We start from the raw sequence: 20,697 nt of genomic DNA on the forward strand, positions 1-20,697 counted from the left end.
GGCTGCACCAACATATGGAATGCATGTGAAAGCATGTGCTGTATAATGGATATACTGTGTGTTTGTTTGTGTGGTGTGTGTGTGTGTGCGCGTGCGCATGTGTGTGTGACAACCACATGGAATGTAATGTGGTCATGTTATGATGGAACAGCAGCTCCAGGGGCGCGAGATATGGAAACAGATCCTCCCCTTCCTGTCTTCTTCCTCCCCTTTGGTTTTCTAAGCTCTGGATTTACATTAAAGCTACAAAGGGTGCAGCGATAATCCACTTGTATCGGTCTCCCTATTTGGACGGCCTTCTGTCCTCTATTTACGGACAGGACAGTGACGAGAGACTGTGAACAGTGGGTGGAAGAAGAGTGAGCTTGACGTGTAGCATCGGACCGAGGTCGGAGCTGAACCCACCACTAGAGGGGTCGTGCCACCGGGAACCGTCGCCGTGAACTTGCATTAAGCAGCTACAAGAAGATTGAAGAGATAGCTCAGGTGTCAGGGACTTGATGGATGGAGCGCACGCGGCCCGGACGGGGGGGGGGGGGGGAATACGACGGCGGGGAAAGGCTTTTCTTCACCCCGCCTGGCTTTGATGTCTCCGGCAGTATCCTGTTAACTGCCGCTGCCTCCTCGCAGGACAGAGGTGATACAGGTGAGGTCAGAGGTCGGAACGCTGCAGCTGGATTTATGTCCAGAGCATCTCTCAGGCAGAAGGCGGGCCCCCCCGGGGGGAGGGCGCTGTGTGCCTGCGCACCGCTCCGGGCGGTGCCAGAGGACATCCCCGTTGGAAGAGATTTCTTTTTTTAAAGAGCTGCACAATAAAACGCTATAACGTCATCATAATGTTGATAATAATGTAGATTTCCTGGTTTTTGAAACATCTACAGGAACATCTGTGCAAAGTACTCGCGGATCCCATCGTGGTTCTGGATCGTCCGATACTAAGTGAGTGTGGAACTCGCTTTTATCTGAAGCGTTTGCATTTTAATTGGAGCACTTAGCAAAAACAACTATTAGAAAGGCAATTAAAAAATACAAAACAAAACTATGTTAGATTGGAGACATATTTACACGGGCACACGCACATACAAAAGCACACACGCACACACCCACCCACACACTCATCTCTTCTCATTCTCAGCAGGATGGTGGTGTACGCGTGCCCCGGGGTGTGGAGTATTAAGATATCCGTCCTTTTAAACAAACTGCTGGTAGATAAATGGACTGATTCACTATGCCAGACTCACTGGACTCCAGCACTCTGTCTAATGGTGGGGGTGTGAGTGGCTGAAGTGTGTGTGTGTGTGTGTGTGTGTGTGTGTGTGTGTGTGTGTGTGTGTGTGTGTGTATGTGTGTGTGTGTGGGGATTGGAGGGGGGGGGGGGTTTGCAGATAGAGCAAATGCTGTTATGTAGGCTCAGCAAAAACCCCAACATAGCAATCACAATTTACAGTTGATGAAAAAAAGCAAGGAGGAGCATACACTACTACTAAGAGAGACCCTATGAAAAAAAAAAAATACATTTCCTGAGATCAAGAAAAGGAAAAAGAAACGCCAGAGGCACCACCTCTGACAAACAGCAACATCGAAGTAACCACTTAAAGGTCACAGTGGAAGCAAATGTGGGTTAATGCACACAGCCATATGTCAAAGGTCAAACATCAGTCAGGAATGCAAAAGGTCACTGCTTGTATTGACACGTACAAGAGTACCAGTGAAAGTATAACCGCCAAAGAACTACGCTTACACAACAATGTGTGACACAAACTACGACGGGCACTACGAGAAGAAGACTGACTGAACATGTACAGCACTGAACAGCACAAAACACGTACTGACTGCGTCAATAGTAAGTGGGAGTAAGACCCAAGACTTAAAATAAGCCAAGAGCAGAAAAAACAACAACGTTACTGTACGATGCGTGACATCAAAATAGCTGCTGACAAAAGACATCATCATCTCCGGAGGACTCACTAAGACGCCCACGCAACGTGGACGTCAGCCATCCGACTGTAACCAAAACACTGACGCAACGACACGCAAATAGGTCAAAGAAAACCACCGTGGCGGGGGGGAGTTAGGAAAAGGGCCGGGGTGACCACTGACCGTCTTGTTCTTCTTGGAGTAGGTCCTCTTCAGCAGCCGCTCGTTCACCCTGGTCTGCTCCCGCTGGGCGTGGGCCAGGAAGTCCTTCTCCAGGGGGTCCATGGCGGCCGGCACCAGGTTCTCCTCCTCCCCCTCCACCTCCCGCCGGACCTCCGTCTCCATCTGCTCCACCCGCGGCCCCACCGCCTCCTCCTGCTCCAGGCCCCGCGCCTCCGCCTCGCGCTGCCGCTTGGAGGGCTTCTTCTCCTTCCACCGCTGCTTCTTGTCCTGCATCTTCACCGCTCCCGTCTTCTTCTGGAGGAGAGAGAGAGAGAGAGAGAGAGAGAGAGAGAAAGAGAGAGAGAGAGAGAGAGAGAGGAGGAATGTTAGGCTCTGTTCGTTGGCGCAAACAGATCTCTAGCTCAGTTTGCGTTAGAACGTACGCGCGCTTGTCTACCAGCACGCAGTGTGACCATGTGACACATGCATGTAGGCAGAATTACATCAGACATATTGGCTGTACTTTGTCAAGCAGAAGTCAACGCCAGATCCACACGCACACAGGCGCACCTGCACACGCACACACACACACACACGTATAAATGTACTACAATATTAGGTGTCCGATTTCCACAATTGTCATTGTCGATACATCTTCCCTCTTTTAGACGCACACTCATCTGAATTATGTTGGCATAAGCATCTGCGTACCTGAGCAAAATGTAGTTTAAAGTGGGGGTGGGGGTGGAATTGTCTAACCAGGTCCACTCGTGTCTCTGTATTCTATGCAAGTCTCTTTGGATAGAAGCGTCTCCTAAATGCATGCAAATGAAGTCTGATTAGACCCTTAAGACGAGTGCTGGATAATAGTGCTTTTGATTTACACAGAAGCAAACGAAAAGAAAAAGAACATGAAACAGAAAACAGAGAGCCAAGCTAACTCTGTAACTCTCTCTGTTTGATCCTGTCAACGGCGAAACAATGCCTTAGTGGAGCCCATAATCACTTTACGGCACAGATATGAAGAGCTTATAGTATTAAGTGCTGCTCTCTCAGCCATTGTCGTCAGCCCACAGCTCCTCTTACAGCATTTCCAAGCAATCCTCCCCTTTAACTAATCACCCCCTTCACGACGCGATTGCAGCCTTCCTAGAGCCGCTGTTTATTCGCTGGAATATCAAACATAGCTGTCCGCCCGCTATCACATTAAGTCACTGTTGGTTTTTCTGCAGTATGAGCAAGAAAAATATTTATTTGTTGTGTAATAATATCGGTTGGTTTGATATGTGACTACACCCCCCCTTCACATACTCGACTAAACTCACACACACGCGTTCAAACACGCGCACACATGCACACGTACACACACACACACACCATCTGGCAAAGTCTCTCTTTGGGTTTAATATAGCTGCAATAAAATCTGTGTGTGTGATGATGCGATTGCGTTCGTCCTTGTCTCCATCTGCCTGTTGTTGTTGTTGTTGTTGTTGTCATTGTTTGTGTAGTAAATCAGACACTGGTACTTGTGATGAGCCCCCCCAATCGGAAGTCACAGAAGAGGGATAGCCACGGCCAAAGTGGTCCCTGCTAGCATCAGCTAGCGGCAGGTTAGCCCTGTCTGCTAGCTTGGCGACTCGGCTCAGGCCTGCCTCAGCCCTGTGGCGCGCCGCTTCTGAATAATCAAATGATTGCCTCTGAGGAGAAGGGCTTAGCAGATGGCTAGAACATTAGCCAGATAACTGCTAACACATGCCCCTATTTCAACAATGGCTCAGGACTGATTCTCTTTTCAATGGAGCGAGCCACAACAACAACCCCGATCTTAAATTAACTACCTTGTTGCGTGTTCCCTCTCAGTCTTACGTCGACAACCATGACACTACCATGTCTGAGTTTGTGTGCATGCATAACCCAGCGCTAAGGGCTAGCGCGTCGACTGCATTACTGGCTGGCATCGCATGCAGGTCCCAGCCTCGTCCCTGGCCCCTCTGAAGCAACACATTCATTTCTCATGAGGGCAGCACTGGCAGGCTACTTGTCATACGATTCATTACCCAGACGGCCCATCTCTGAAGCGCCATTACGGGGACAAAGCGACAACACGCTGGCAACACGGAGCGGCAGTCTCTCTCTCTCTCTCTCTCTCTTGCTCTCTCTCTCTCTCTCAGGTGTTTCCCTCTCGATGGGAACCGTCATGCCAACAACAGCATCAGTAGTCATCCACCTTCACAATGGATTGCCAGCTCAGAGTGAGTGATCTACCCCTTCCCCCCCCCCCCCTCCACTTATGCTTCCTAATTAATATGGGTGTGTGCTAAGAAAACAAACCCGGTAAGCTGTGGGATCAATTACACAGTGCAACCAGCAGGTAGCATCCTGCTAGCATCCCTCCTGCTAGCATCCCCCACCCCCCCCACTCCACTAAACAAGGATGTCTCCCTTTCTCCATACCCTGAACACATCAACAGTTAAGCATATTGCACCAGCAATTAAGAGGGATCTCCAACGCATGCTGTAAACTCAATGAACTGAGATGCACGGTATGTGTATCATGCTCTGGTTCTGTATTTGAAACACGTTCACACACACACACACACACACACACACACACACACACATACACACACACACACACACACACACACACACACACACACACACACACACACACACACACACACACACACACTTATGAACAATAAGTGTTTCTTGGTTTTGTAGCAGCTACGCTTCTGTGAATATGGAGGATGTACCTAAAGATAGATCTGTGCATCAAGGGAAATGGAAATCAGCCCTTGAAATCTAACATAGTAATGATCAGCAAACACATGTTCCCTCTCTAGCACCACACAAACTGGTGCATTGTTTATGAACACGTAAACACACATAGTTTAGTTTAGTTTTATTTCTTTGTGCAAGATAAACAAGATTAAAATAACAAAAAAAAAGATGCACATAGATATACATAAATGCACGGGTGGGACAAAAGAAACCCCAGAGGGCTTATAAAGGACGCCCACCTAACATTAAATTACAATAAGGTAAAGAAATAAAGAACGAACAAAAAAAATTTAAATTAAAAAAAGACTAAAACAAAAACAACTATAAAATCATGTTTCAAATGTAAAATGCAAGCGCAATTTAAGTATTTATGTTCAAAAATCAAAATAAAGAAATAACTGACAAGCAAAAATACAATATAACACAGTCAATATGTTAATGAATTATCGTAAGCTTTTAAAATGAGATCATTTTTAAGATGTTTTTTTGAAAGTAACTAAAGATGAGATGTTTTCGGAGTGTAACAGGAAGACTGTTCCAAATGACTGGGCCTCTATGCCTCATTGAAAACTGGCCAAGATTTGTTCTGTAAAATTGACTGTGAAGGAGATCTACAGATCTGGTCTGATGACTATGGATCTGTGACCTGGTTATAAAAAAAAAACTATTGAAAGAAGAGGGAAGTAAATTATTGAAAAACTGGAACACAAAAGTGCCAATCTGAAGAGTATTAACATCATATATGCTTAACAACTTTAGACTTTGAAATAGTGAAGCACTATGAGCGTTCCAACTGGAGTTGGTTACAGTTCTAACAATTTTTTTCTGTAATAAAAAAATCAAATTGACACTGGTTTTATATGTGCTTGCCCATACTATATTGCCATAGAATACAAAGGGATAAATAAGGCAGTAATATAAATTCATAACATTTTTTCTTGACAGCATGGGTCTTACTCGTCATATAACCCCAATGTTTCTCGCTAATTTATTGGACACCTGTGATACATGTTTTTTTTCCAACTGAGCTTATTATCAATAAAAAACCCTAAAAACTTATACTGGAAACATTTGCAAGTGCATTGTTCACCATAAAAAATGGGCTGGATATGATCAGATAAAATAATATTTTTAGGCTTAAATATCATATAAGCACACTTCTCCATTAAGGGATAATTTGTTGAATTTGAACCAGTTATCCAACCGATCAAGTATGGTATTCATACGAGCTATCAACTTGTGTTCGTCTTTATCAGTAATGAAAATGTTTGTGTCATCGGCATACAAAATAAAAAGAGCTTCTTTAGATATTAAATGCAAATCAATTATGTAAATAAGGAATAAAAGAGGTCCAAGTATGGAACCTTGAGGAACTCCGCACTGTAGATGACTGTAAGTTGAGTTAGCGCCATTCCAAACATACTGTTTCCAGTTGAACAGATAACTTTTAAACCAATCAAGCTCAATCCCAGAAACCCCATGAGCCTGAAGCTTAGTCAATAATATATTCAGATCTACGGTGTCAAAAGCCTTAGATAAATCAACACTCCAATTGTGAGTTCCTTGTTGTCTAAAGCTGTAGATATTCTGTTCACTAATTGGACCAGGGCCATAGAGGTAGAATGTTTGACACGGAATCCATACTGATAATCATACAATAGGTTATTGTCTTTAAGATTAATTAATTATTAATCTATTATTCTTTTAATCTATTATATACAATTTTTTCGAGTATTTTGGAGAAGCAAGGTAATAAAGAAATTGGTCTATAGTTTGAAAATATTGATGGATCCCCATTTTTAAATATTAGACCATACTTAGCCCATTTCAGTTGGTCTGGTACTACACCTGTTTGAAGAGAACAGTTAAAAATATGACAGTGGTTTTACAATAGTGGGGAGACACAGCTTCACTAATTTCATTTTGAGATCATCAAAACAAGCATTTGTTCACTTTAGACTTGATACAATATCCCATATTTCTTTTTCAAATAATAATAATGGGTGACTGGAATGAAATTCTGTACCATGAGAATAAAGTGGTGTTTGAGGGATTTTTGCAGCCAAAGTGGGACCAATATTGGCAAAATAATGATTGAATTCTTCTGCAATTGCAGTGGGATCCTCAATACTAGAATCGTTATTATAAAATATGCTTTGAGAATTATTTTTAGATGAAGGTTTGTTGATAACTTCATTAATGATGGCCCATGTCTTTTTCATATCATTTTTAAATGTATACAATTTCTGTTGGTAATATTTTCTCTTGATTTTCTCAACGTATGGTTGAGTTTGTTTCTGTATTTTGAATAAATATTAATATTCAGGGGAGAAGGATTTATCAGGTAATTTTTGTATAGTTTGTGTTTTTTTTATATGTTTTTTTTTAGCTCTCTGGTCAGCCAAGATTTGTGAGTTTTGGTCTTGATGGATTGTTCTTCAAATGGAAAGGATTCATCGAAAATGCCAAAGAATTCATTGCTAAAACTAGAATATGCAAAGTTGAATCCAATTGATTAACAGATAAATTCTCAAACTTTTTTATATTTGACATCCTGAAATTCCTTAATAACATTTTGGTAACGTCTGGATCTATTTCATTGCAGTGATAAGCTGTAAAAATTGGAAGATGGTCTGATATATCAGTAACTAATATATCAGATAATCTGTTTTTATTTGTATAGATGGTAATGATGTTGTCAATTATAGATTTACTTGATGAGGTTATTCTAGTGGCTTGTGATATGAGGGGATGGAAAGCATTAGCAAATAATGTGTGCACAAATTTTTCTGAAATGGTGTGAAGTAAATTTATATTAAAATCCCCTAATATGAAACGCAGCTTCCTTTCTTTCTCAATGGAATTCAAAAGCTTGTCCAGATTATTAACAAAGGAGTTAACATTACCATTTGGTTTGTCTGTAAACACAGCAAATAACAGTATGGCCAGAAAAGCATGGTGCATTTATTACCTCTATGAAGTTTGATTCAACATGAGCATTTGTATTGGCAATATCAATTGATAGATCTCGTCGCAGGATGTATTTAATATAGTTTTTCACGTAGAGTGATACACCACCCCCTGGTCTATCTTTTCTATGGCTATAGAGATGATCATAGCTGTTTATAGAATAAAAAGACACTTTCGAATCATTTAACCAAGTTTCAGTAAAACTCAATATTAATAAATGAAGGGGTAATGATGTAAGATAATCAGTTAGAGACTCAAAGTGCTTTGGCAAACTTCTTACATTTAAATTAAATAGTGTAAAGGAATTGAAGTCTTTTATTTTTTTTCTACACAGACTGATTTTAAAGAGTCTTCGGTAAAATAGTAACATGAGTTTAATTTGTTATCAGAGTCAATGTAGTCACTGTTAGGGTCAGCATGTAAGAAATGAGAAATATCTAGGTAGTTGGAAAATTCTACACTGTTCCTTGCTGGGTTATCGGTTGCCATAATAAGTGAATCACTGATAAAAACTGCAAAACGAGTTTGAAAGGGATAACAACAATTTAAGTGGGGCGAGGTGTTGTGACTCGAGGTGGTGAACAATCAGCTGATCATAGCACAGATAGGCCACCATTCCCCTGTCCCGTGCTTCTTTGAGCTGTGGCCACAGTTCAGAGCGTTTCCTCGTCGACATAGATCTTAGAGCCTTTAAGTTTGCTTCCTCTTTTCAGGATTTCTTCCTTATCTTTGTATCTCAGTAGTTCCATGAAAATTGTTCTAGGCCTGTTGGATTTCTCATTGTATTTTCCATTGCGCCGTGCACATTCAATCAATTACACTCAATTAGTTTCGGGTCAAAATCAAGCTTCTCAGCCAGCAGTTTTGCTTTAGATTCAGTGGCTTGCCATGTTTCACTCCTCTCCTCGGGTACTCCATCAATGAGAATGTTCTTTCTCCTCGACTGACTTTCAAGATATTCCGATTTATTAGTTGTTGTTTTTTTATTTTGTCCATGGAGGGTTGTACCAGAAGACACTGGTTCGATAGTTTGCTGAGGGCAGCAGAGTTATCAGAGAGCTTTTTGTGGAAATCATCCATGTCCTTTAAAGAGTATTGCAATCTGTTTTTGATATCCTGTACATCTTTTAAAATGTTGTCAACCCTTAGGGTGGTGGCATCAACAAACATTTTGACAAAAGATTTAAAGTTTATTTCTTGTTGATTCACCAGGTCTTACACAAAAACATATCACATATGCTTTGTAAACAGAGGTTATCAGGTACAACCATCTGGAGTTGTACATGAGAAGATATATATATATATATATATATATATACAAACAAACAGAAAAAGAGAGCGAGAGAGAGACAGAGAGAGAGAGGGATGGCGAGGGAGAGAGAGATGGCGAGAGAGAGATGGCGAGACAGAGAGAGAGGAAAAGAGAAAAAGAGTGAGAGAGATAGAGATTGCGAGACAGAAATGAACTGAAAGAGAAGACAGAAAAGAGATAAAGGAGAAAGAGAGGGAGAAAACGAAAAAGAGGGCTGAAAAGTGCTCCAATCCCCAGGCGTTGTTGTTTTGTTTGTTCATTTACTTTGTTATCAACTAATAAACATTTACACTAGCCGTTTATTCAGCATGTTGAATTATAATTGGGCAAATTGCACCAAGCGATTACCTTCATCCTGCTCATTTTTCACAAACAGCAGAGGGAAAAAAAAAACAAGGAAAAGAAGGATTGAGTCAATAACTGTTGGAATGGAATTTTACTGGGCTCGCGTCTAGCGAGAGAAGAGGCCAGAGCAGGAGGAGGAGGAGGAGGACGGAGTGAGATAGACAGGTAAAAAAAAAGATAAAGAAGGAATTGAGGATAGAGAGCACAATTGCGTGTGCAGGCATGGAGAGAGGGAGGAGAAGTGTGGAGGATGGTAAGGAGTGGGGGGAGAGGGGGAGTAATGGGGTAACAGGAGAGATGGTTCTGGTTTGACCCGGCCATGTTACCGTGGCAACAGCATGGGAGAGCTTTGTTACTGTTCCAGATTGCATGGCGGCCGTGTGTGTGTGTGTGTGTGTGTGTGTGCGCGTGCGTGGGTGCGTGTGTATATCATTCTGCGCCCATGCTTGTGCAGTGGTGTGTCTGTGTAAAATAGTGTGTGCGCTTGTCAAATTGAATAAGCGTGCCTGCGTGCATTCGTGTTTGTGTGTGTGTGTGTGTGTGTGTGTGTGTGTGTGTGTGTGTGTGTGTGTGTGTGTGTGTGTGTGTGTGTGTGTGTGTGTGTGTGTGAGTGCGTGTGATGATTCGTGTGAAGGAGTGCAGGAAATGCAACATTGGGGTTTCGTGTCAACAGTGTGGTAAGCGCATGGCTTTGCTCCGGCACTCTGCTCCCAGAGGAGCCTTTACACATTCTGCACGGAGAACTCCCACTGTTACCAGCCCAGGTGGAGAGACAGAGAGACTGAGAGTGAGAGAGAGAGCACGGGGGTGGGGGGGGGGGGCATGCATAAACCAGGAGGCATATAGGAGGAGGCTCTCAAATGGAGCCCTCGGTGCTGAGAGTGAGAAAACCTGCAAGAGCAATGGACACAGAGAGAGAGAGAGAGAGAGAGAGAGAGAGAGAGAGAGAGAGAGAGAGAGAGAGAGAGAGAGAGAGAGAGGGGAGAGGGGTCCCCTGTATGTCCGACTACATCTCTGGGTGTGTAAGTGTGTTAGACACTGGGGACACCGCTGGCCTCTGTCTTGTCCTGATTTAGACCGCACTGATTCAACAACTACTCTGCAGGACACACACACACGACTGCACCTCTGGATGGATGGCAGCTGTTTATTTCAATTACAAATGGTTCAAAACAGCCACATAGGGAATTAAAACTATGTGCCAACCATGGAAACACTGCAACAGGTGAAATTGGTCACAATCATTTGAATTGTCTTTGTTGTCACCTGCAAATCTTTTGATCATTTCAACCACCTCTCTAACAATGTGATTATTCATTTGTTTTCTATTGAAGTTGCTACTTTAGTATTCAGAAATAGACACAGAACAAATCAATGAGCAAGTTGCTGGAGAGGGCAGTCTCATCAAAGAGATGCAAGCCTGTCTTCTGATTGGCTCTTTTGATTAGTCCCTGCATACAAAAGTGCTGTCCCATCAAAGCATAACAGTCATTGAAACTAAGCACTCCTATTCTCCAAACAAGGTATATTACAATAAAATATTGATATAGTATGGTTTTGTCTCATTTGTAATGTAGCAAACACACGCACGCACACGCACACGCACTTGCGCACAAACACGTCAAATATGCATTACCCCTCCATTGCCTAAACTTGCTCTGCCTCATAGGGAACCATTATAAAAGCCTTTATGATGGTGTCGAGTTCATACAGCCAGAGTTGTTTAACATCCACGCCTGCTCAGATTTTTCATTTTCCCTAACAGCGATCTATCATTCCGTGAGGTGGTTTGCCAGCCAGCCCCACGCTAGGGAGTAAATTACCACTACATAGAAACCAACACACACCTCCTTCCTGGATTCGCTGAGCGGGAAAGATTTGCAACACCACTTTAGAAATGTTGAGCTTGTGCTATTTATTTGATTATTTATTTTATTTGTGGTGTAGTTCTCGACTCGGCTAGTGTGGATTTATGTGCATTCCGCTGGAGCGACTGTTGCTGTGCATATTAACAGGCTTTTGGTGGGGTTGCTAAATCACTGTGTCTTGTCCTGATTTAGACCGCACTGATTTAACAACTACTGTGCCCCCTAGTTACCATTTATGCCCCCCCCCGCATCTGCTAATATAGCAGAGCAGGGCTGAAACTTACACACACACACACACACACACACACACACACACACACACACACACACACACACACACCTCCCCGCAGCCGCCCACACAACAAACACAACTAATGCTTCTGTCAGCAATATCAAACACACCTTTAATTAACTTACGGCACACGCTTTCATCTTGCCCCCACATGAATGGGGGCAACACATATAATCAGAGGCCAATTTGCCTTTAAGTTGTGTGTGTGTGCGTGTGTGTGTGTGTGTGCGTGTGCTAGCGTGCGTGCATGCGTGCGCGCGGATAAAAAGGAGAATGCATTGTAAGCCAAGCAGCTAATCAGCCCTCATGAACAAGAGAAAGCACACATTTCTACAGTGATCAATGTGGCATAATTGCCTCGCCACGAGAGGATTAAATGAAGCAAATCCTTTCCTCTGTTGTTAATAGAGCTGCTGCCGCTGCATGTTGGTCGGGCTCCTAGGCCTATTCCCCCTCACTCTCGTCTTCTAGGCACTCTGAGTATGAGCGGACCAAGGGTCAGAGATTTGGGGTAAGCACGCAGTATACTTACAAAACAAATATTGCAGGAGATATTGAAGGCACAGGTGCAAGAGACAGGTGGATTCCTTAGAAACCCTTCAATTGTCTCTTTCGGGTTAAGGTTAGCGCCTTAGGTGTCAGGGTTTAAGTTGGGGAGATGGTAAGGGTTGAGGTTAGGGTTCGCGTTTAAGTGTCCGGGTTAAGCTGGAGTTAAGGGTTAAAGTTAAGATTAATGTTATTGTTATAACTTTGCACTCTAGAGAATCAAGTTGTTAATCCTAGCCAGGGCTGATCTGCCGCAGGCCAATACACTGATGCAATGTAATATTGTTAACACCTGCCCTTAAGCCTGCAGCCAAAATGAAATTCATTACAACAGTGTGTGAGTATTGACCAATATATTGACCGAACCGTTGTTCAAAGACATTGACATGGTGATATCATATAAATAAAGTCTAATCTGGAAACAATGCACTGAGACCTTGGACTAACGCAGGAGGCACAAACAATAACCCGCTACATAACTCTGTGGACATTCACCAGAGATCAGATAAGGCTGGCCTTTAACATTTAGCCTCCGCACTCCGTCATTCTCTTCCTCCCTTGTTCTACCTGCATGGCCTTTATCTACCGTCTTTCACAGAGCTTTGCAGATTGTTAGTGGTTTCATTGTTCACACAGGATAAAGGAGGACATTTCTTTTAGTGAGTTATCAGAAGCAGACAATGACCTCACCGTCACCCCTAATGCTAAAGAGTCAATTGTTGCCATATTATATAGCTCATTTAGTTCCCGTAATTTGTGTAATATAGAATAACATAAAATAATGTTTGGATAATGTTTTCATTATGTTTTCGATTTCACTCCTGATGAATGATTAATGTCAAGGCATAATTAAGTTGTTTCTGCAGAGGGATGTAAGTCACCCTAACATGTCACTACTAACAGAGGGCAGTTACATTAGAAAAGGAGAATTTCCACTGGGTTGTATTTGCAACGACTAATTAAGTCCTACATGTAATATCTGAAAGACGGCCAAGCAGGTCAAGCAACGGTCAAGAAGGCATTCTGATTTGAAGATATTTTGTTTTGCATAATTCCACACAGAGTGCCATATAAATTAACTCTTTATTAATTGAATCGTCGATTGAACAGAGCTAGTCTCAGTAGAATCAAAAAGCGACCACAAGGTGAAGGATGCCACTGATCTCTATGATGCAAAGAGACAGAACACCAGCAGGGAACAGACAAATTGAGGGAATCTATGAAGAGATGCGATCTTAGAGTGGGCTTAAAGACAGATGGTTCTCACACACGAGGATGAAGGGAGGAAGACATGGCGAGAGCGCGTAGAACGAGATGAGCAAGGTTAGGTGGAGGACGGGATGAAAGGGAGGAACATGGAGAAAATAAAGTTACAGAGAACAGGATCAAAGCAGAGCATTCAGCAGGAGGCTGAACCCCCCGGAATGAGACCATGGCACATCTCTGATACGGAGACAGATAGCCAAATTGAAACCAAACCAGCTGTTCGCCATTCAAGCAAACTAGCTGTTCTCCAGTCAAGCAGACGAAGCCAAGCGCACGAGAAGTGTTCATTTTGAGAATTATTTCTCTAGTACGGTTATTATTCTGCACATCTGCCAGGTTTCAGACGAACACTAATGTGAAAGGGAAGGAGGCTACACTGAGCAGAAAATGTGCTGTCAGAAAGCAGGGCAGAAATACCCAATAACTAAACTATTATGGCAGCCATAAAAATAATCTTCACAGCCTTTGGACGTTAAAACCAGACCTTTTTCTATAAATGCAGTTTTACAATTCACCCTGTGTGATATTAACACTGGTGCGGGCAAAACAAAGAAAAACACTGGTGGTGTTTTAAACAACACTAACTTTACAGTTTTTATTTCTGGGCGGGGGGAGCAAGATTAGACATCTTCAGGGAAGTGTAAAGACTTGAATTGCATTTGAGTGAAGTGGCAATAAGCTTTTTATCAACACTACACTCTAAGAGCCTAGCAAAACACCAGAGTTGCAAATAAACGGTTTATTGAGATAGCAGAACTGCAGAGAATGGACTCATATTAAATGATGTGGAAGACATCTTTAGGTCTCTCTTAATATAATCAGTTTTGACTGTATGCTCTTTGTATTAGTGTATTGCTTACTCTGATATGTTGGAGTGACATCTTTGCTGGATTATCCAGTGTGTTATCAAGTGTGCAGCATTACATCTTCTCATGGGTTGCTTTCATGCTTATATATGGTTTCATAAAATACAGTTTATGCCCAATGCCCACAGCATGTCAGACTGAGGTTTCTCCTTCAAAAAAAGCACTGTTCAGGCCTGAGGCATCGACTCTTTTAGCTGGAAGAGGTTGAAACCTAAAGCCGCACTCTGCCGCTTATTCAGTCAGGCCATTTTCAGAGATATCTACAGCAAAGCAATATTCCTGGACATGGTTGACCTGGAATCCTGGACTGGGTTGAATTAAAAAAATGTGTAAAACAGTTTCTAAGACGTATGAATTAACATGATGGAGGACCGTGTTGCAAGACTGGCTGTATTCAGGACGCATCAGGGAACATTTGTGCAGGGTTCTGTGGAGAATCTCTGAACAGATTAGCTGGTCTTCATTGGAGAACATTGCATGGTGTGCTAGCTGCTGATAGGCTTACACTTTCCGGGCCATAAATAATCTAACTGTCTACAATTACATTATGTCCTTGCCTTGGAATGACAGAAGGTATATGTAACTGATTTACTCAACCAAAAAATAGAGAAAAAGCAAAAAAATGCTATTTATGCAGCGGATACAACAGAATTTGAAAAATGCCCATCAATTATTTTTGGAGACACCAGACAGTTGGTTTATAATAGCAGAAAATCTGGTTCAGAATGGGTAAAAAAAAACATTCTGGTTATAGTTTACTGGTCTACATGAAAAGATAGAATAAACATCTGCTTCCTTTTAGATTAAATGTGTATTTATTGAGTAGAATATTAGTTAATTAGCTATGTAGCTATGATTGTGAGTGTGTGTGTGATGCATGTTTAAAGGCGTGTGTGTGTGTGTGTGCGCGTGTGTGCGTGTTTCCATGCATGATTGAGCGTGTGTGTCTTCCTGCGTAGTGTGTGTTTAGGTATAAGTGGACAACTATGCCCCGACGGGTGCACGACCGCACACATGTGTGTCGCTCCTAATTTAGCCAATGTGTTTGAGGGATGAACTGGCTACCATGGCGACACCATCTGGCCAATCACAGCTGGAGGGGCGGGGGGGGGGGGGGTTGCAGTTGCCAATACAGGTAGAGAGATGTGATGTTAGTTCCAGCACTCCATGGATGTACCCCGCAGTACGCACAATTCAATAGGATTCGTCATGAAAGCGTTTTTCTAGTTTTCCCGTTCAGGTGTAAATTTGATTCACTTTTTCAAGAAATATGTGAAACAACCCACAGCTGAAAATGGTTGAGTACGCATTCAGCAACAACGCAGGCAGCAATGAAAAGAGCGGTGATGAAGCCGCAGAAGGGTCCTTTAACTAAGTTAGGGCAGCTATTTATAGTCTCAAGCAGTTTTAAATTGTCTTAGGTCTTCAGTGTTTGGGCCCATTAGGGGAGCTGGGTGCATCCGTGTGCAGCCTGTGGCACTGGCTCTGTTGCTGGGGCCACGCGTCATGAGCTTGCTGACTGGCAGGCTGGCTGGCTGTCTGAGTAGCTGGCTGACTGGTTGGTTGGCTGGCCGACTGGCTGGCTGAATGGCTGGCTGACTGGCTGGCTGACTAGCTGGCTGACTGGCTGGCCGACTGACTGATTGCCTGGCTGGCTGACTGGCTGGTTGGCTGTTTGACTGGCTGTCTGACCGGCTGGTTGGCTGGCTGACTGGCTGGCCGAATGACTGATTGCCTGGCTGGCTGGTTGGCTGGCTGGCTGGATGATCTTCTGCCTTACTGGCTGGCTGGCTGATTGGATGGCCAACTGATGGTGGAGGAAGTGATGCAGGGTGTGGACCAGCCACTCGCTGTGAGAGGAAGCTCCCTGCCTCCGCCCCCCAACGCCGCGGTACAGAGCAGCTGGCCTGGTGGCCTGTAAGTGTCTCATCCTCTTCTCTGTATCCCCCTCCCTCTCACTCCGATGAAGCCCCTGTCACACACGGCTTCCAGGTAAACGACTAGGATAACATTGCAGAAACCAGTCGCACACGCAGCTACGTTGAGGAACGTTTCTGGTCTGGCACCAGCTCACACATGGCATAGCAACACTGAGAGGAGCTCCCTTATGTTCGGAACATGTCCAGTTTTCTGAAATGATTGAAAAAAAGGAGCTTGTTTGCATCCGCAAGAAGCTGTACTGATGTTACCATCGGATCACCCGAAAAGCATCGGCACGTTAGGATAAGCCGCCCCTGATTTAATATAAGTCCTTAGCGGAGTGTGAATAGAGGCTTGAGATTGGTGGGGTAACTCTACACTTATGGATGCCAGCTGCCATTAAACTTGCAGACTGAGAGTAGCTCCCTATTGCTGAACCTGTCCAGCAAAAAAAAAAGAAGGAGTTTGTTTGCAAACATAAGAAGCTGTATTGATATTACTATCAGATAACCCGATAAGCACTGGCGCGTTTAGATAAACAGTCGCCGTTTTCACAAACGTCCTCAGTGGAGTCTTGTGATTGGTTCGCACGCTCTAGGTGAAGAGTCCGACGACGTGACCCTTAACGTTCCTCCACCGGCGATGTGACTGTCGTTCACAACACGGCCGTACGGGCAGTGGTCCGGAAATGTAAGAGAGACTGCATGTGTGATAGGGGCTAATGAAAGCCATGTTCCTGCTCTTCTCCCATTGGCTGAGGCAGAAAGAAGGCTCTATAAATGTCTCATGTGTCATCTTGTGATGATTTGACAGTGTCAACAAATCAATCTGTCAGATTCTTCCTCTAGAGGTTTGCAATGAGAGGGGTGCCACGCATGCGCACGCGCGCACACGCACGCACACAAGCACACACACACACCAAAGACCAAACAGCTAGATAAAGAGAGCAGATTATCCTGAACCACTTAAGTATTCCACAGAAGCAGTTGAATACCGGTCCAGATCTCTCTTCGCATCTCAAAGCCTCCAAATCTGCCAGTCATTCATACCTCCCTCTTACCCCCGGGTTTCCACAGAAGGCGAATCAAAGCCAAACAAACACACTGCGAGCGCAGATCCCACTGCTGACTCGCCGGGAAAAAAAGGAGACGGAAGCCTTTCTGTCGACGTGGAGAGGAGCGTTTCCTGCTGAGGTGTGAGGTGAAGTGGTAGCACCTGGCTTTGTTCCCCCAGCAGGGAGCTGACAGGAGGAGTAGCGGAGGTGCAGAGGCAGCGGGGCGGAGAGGGGCGGATGTGTACAGGTAAATCTAGTACCAACGAGCTACCTGCTTTATATGGATAAGAACTGTGCTTTGTTGGAACATTATTCCACAACATTAAACTTTCTTTATTATGAGGAGATTGACTATACAGGGTGTTGTGACTAGGCCTGGGCGATATGGCTGAGAGACATATCACGATATAACTTGATCATACTGATCGATATCGATTACTATTGATCATTTGAATGACTTCAAAAGACTAGGAATTACCATGATGGATTTAAACACTTCTGGTTAACACTTAATATGACCTTCCACTGTTCTTCATTGATAGATACTCCAATGTCGACACAACAATGAAAAGCACTCAAATATTGTAAATAAGTATGGTACCGTGTTTGTGTAACAAACCCAGCTGCTAGAGTCGGTGGTCCAGTCTCTTATCGATATATATTGAACATGTTTTATATTGATATCGATCAAAAGTCTATCACAATACGATCATTTATTGTTTCATTGCCCAGGCTGTGACTGCCAGCTAAAAGTCCTGGGTTAGGGTTAGGAATTGGAAATAACTGCTGGACACGCTGTCTGGAGATGTGTATTTATGCTTTTTCTTCACGTCTTATACGTGTCGATAACTGTGATATCTAAACCTTGATAACACATACAAATCATGATGCCGGCTTCTGACAGCAGGAGGAGCACGCCGCGGCCCCTGTTGAATGGGAGGAGAGGAGAACTGCCGCAGAGCGACGAAGAGATCTTGACAGAAACAGCAAAACAAGCCCTCCTTCCAAACCAGCGCGGCCTCACTAGATCTACGCTGCACTGTGTTCAAGTGCGGTAAACTGTCTCGTGGTTAATGCCTAATTCAACTGTCTGCTCGCACTCTTCCTCTCGCTCTAGCTTTTTCCCTCTTCAGGTTGCGTCTCATCAACAGCACATCTCCTCTGTTCTCCGTCCACTTAAACCGAATCCTTCGCCACTTCTTATTCACCTGACGTCCAGGCTTCCTGCCTTGAGGTGGTCTGCCCTCATCAGACACGTGCACACAAGCACATGCACATACACACACACACACACACACACACACACACAGGCGCGGGCGAGCGTGCGCACACACACACGCATACGCTTTTAGTCCATTCTAGGTCACACTTTATCCTCTCATACGTTCACCTTCCTCCGGCTTGGCATCCGTCCCAGATCTCTCTCCCTCCTTCTCCCCCCCCCCCCCCCCCCCACTTTCTCTCTCTCTTCCTCCTCCTCCTCCTCCTCCCCCCCCCCCCGCTCAGTCACCCTCTCGCCCCCGCTCTGCAGTGTTAAGTGTGTAATGTGCTCGTGTGGCACATGCAATTACAGCAAGAAGGGGGCACACCCCTGAGACCTCCCTATCTAATGATGAGCCCCCCCCCCCCCCCCCCCCCCCCCACCCCCACCCCTCCACTGCACAGCTCCTCGTCGCAGATTGGAAAATAATGACGTGCATTACCTAGAAGCCGGAATGGTCCGGAAGGTGTGACGCAGTAGTGTCATGTTGGACAGAAGAACGGAAAAATACTTTGTTGGGAAGCAGGGTGTTCAAAAGTTGTGTGCAACATTGAATAACTCACTGTGAATGGCTTTAGATGAAAGCGTAATTTCTAAATAGTTAATAGTACGCTGAACCATTCTGTTCAGGCATGCGCTTTAGCTAGAAACAAGGCAGATGTGCGCAATAGTAAACACATATCTAGAGATAGATACAAAACATATTCAGTGCATATGGTCTGACAAACTTTATTTAAACTTTATCAAACCTTATTTATATTCTCTGCAGTCTATAAAGTATAGAGTCAGTGTAACAGGAGGATTGATAGCTTCAGGCTGAAGCCTTATTCGACACAGTTATGCTGGGCTGCAGTTCATTCTGCCTTTGGCTTTTCTGAGTCATAGATCCACAAGTAAAATCCCTTTGCGTATTCGATTTATTTTCTTATTCGACCTACCTGCATGTCTCCATAATATTTACGATACAGCAGAATTGAACCTCTTCAAATGGTTGTTATTGTGGGAAAAACGGAATTTCAACCATCTGTGACGTGATGCAGGATGCAAAGCATGACAAGGAAATGCTCTTAATCATCACATTTGCCACCCACACAGACACCCACACGCCCACACACGCAGCCTGCCAGTCATTTCTCATTGCCCCCCTGCGCAGATCCTTGACCAGGATAGCAGGATACATGTTTGAGGAAGAAGCGGTCAAGCTGTAACATCATTACACGGGCAAATCATCAACTGAGAGAGCTGACAGCGATACAATTACCTCCAACCTCTCTCCGGCCTGCAGGCAGCATGCCACCAGCAATACCAGGACGAGGGGGGGGGGGGGGTGGGGGGAGAGAAAGGGAGGGAAGGAAGGAAGGACGGACAGGAGGAAGGAAGAAAAGAAGGGAGGGAAAGGGGGGGATTTGAGGAGGCGAGAGAGAATAAAAGAAACAGAGGGCGGGGAGCGCGAGAGAGCGAGAGAGAGAGCGAAAGCCAAAAGGAGGTATCAGACCGGGAGCAGGAGGGGGAGAGAGAGTTGAGGGACAGAAGGCAAGAGAAGAACAATGGAGGGAGAGAAAGTGACAGCCCTCTGGATCTGAGCAGCCGTCTCCTCCTAACCCATCCCTATATATAATCCTCTATTTAACAGGTAGAGGGGGGTGGCTGTGGGAGGTGGCATGCTGGTGGTTATGGTTGAGCTGGCTGTGAGACATCCATAATGAGTAACGCAGGTCTTGGCACCTCACCATGCGGGTTAAAGATAGAGAGAGAGTGGGTTAAAGATAAAGAGAGAGAGGGTTAAGGATCCCGCACGCCCACCCAAAGTCAAGGCTGCCTGTACCGGCTGGGGTGACAGCCCTCTAATTACGGATGTGCATAATGGTTTCAGGCAATATATAATATATGTCTATATTATATATAGATATATATCTATATCTATATATATATATATTATATGTTTCTTTACATGTATATTTAAATAAAGAGAAAGAGAGAAAAGAGAAAGAGAAAGAGAGAGAGAGAGAGAGATAGAGAGAGAGAGAGAGAAAGAGAGAGAGAGAGAGAGAGACTGCCACTCTGTATTGCCAGCCTGCCTGCCGCTTTGTCGTTCCGGTCATGTTTACGAACCCTTATAACAAGTTGCATGCAT

At 44.1% G+C, this 20,697-nt stretch overlaps 1 protein-coding gene across 1 annotated transcript in view; it reads right to left on the minus strand.

Moving 5' to 3' along the window:
* LOC311343265 (fibrosin-1-like protein) overlaps positions 1–20,697 on the minus strand; it is a gene marked incomplete at its 3' end in the record, with an annotated part of 73,739 nt that overhangs the window by 858 nt on the left and 52,184 nt on the right. The window contains exon 2 of the mRNA XM_084468143.1: positions 2,101–2,394. Coding sequence (XP_084324269.1) covers positions 2,101–2,394 — 294 coding nt within the window. The remainder of the gene's footprint in view (positions 1–2,100; positions 2,395–20,697) is intronic.

Source organism: Micromesistius poutassou (assembly GCF_964030765.1).
Source record: "Micromesistius poutassou genome assembly, chromosome: 5".
NCBI classification, from domain to species: domain Eukaryota; kingdom Metazoa; phylum Chordata; class Actinopteri; order Gadiformes; family Gadidae; genus Micromesistius; species Micromesistius poutassou.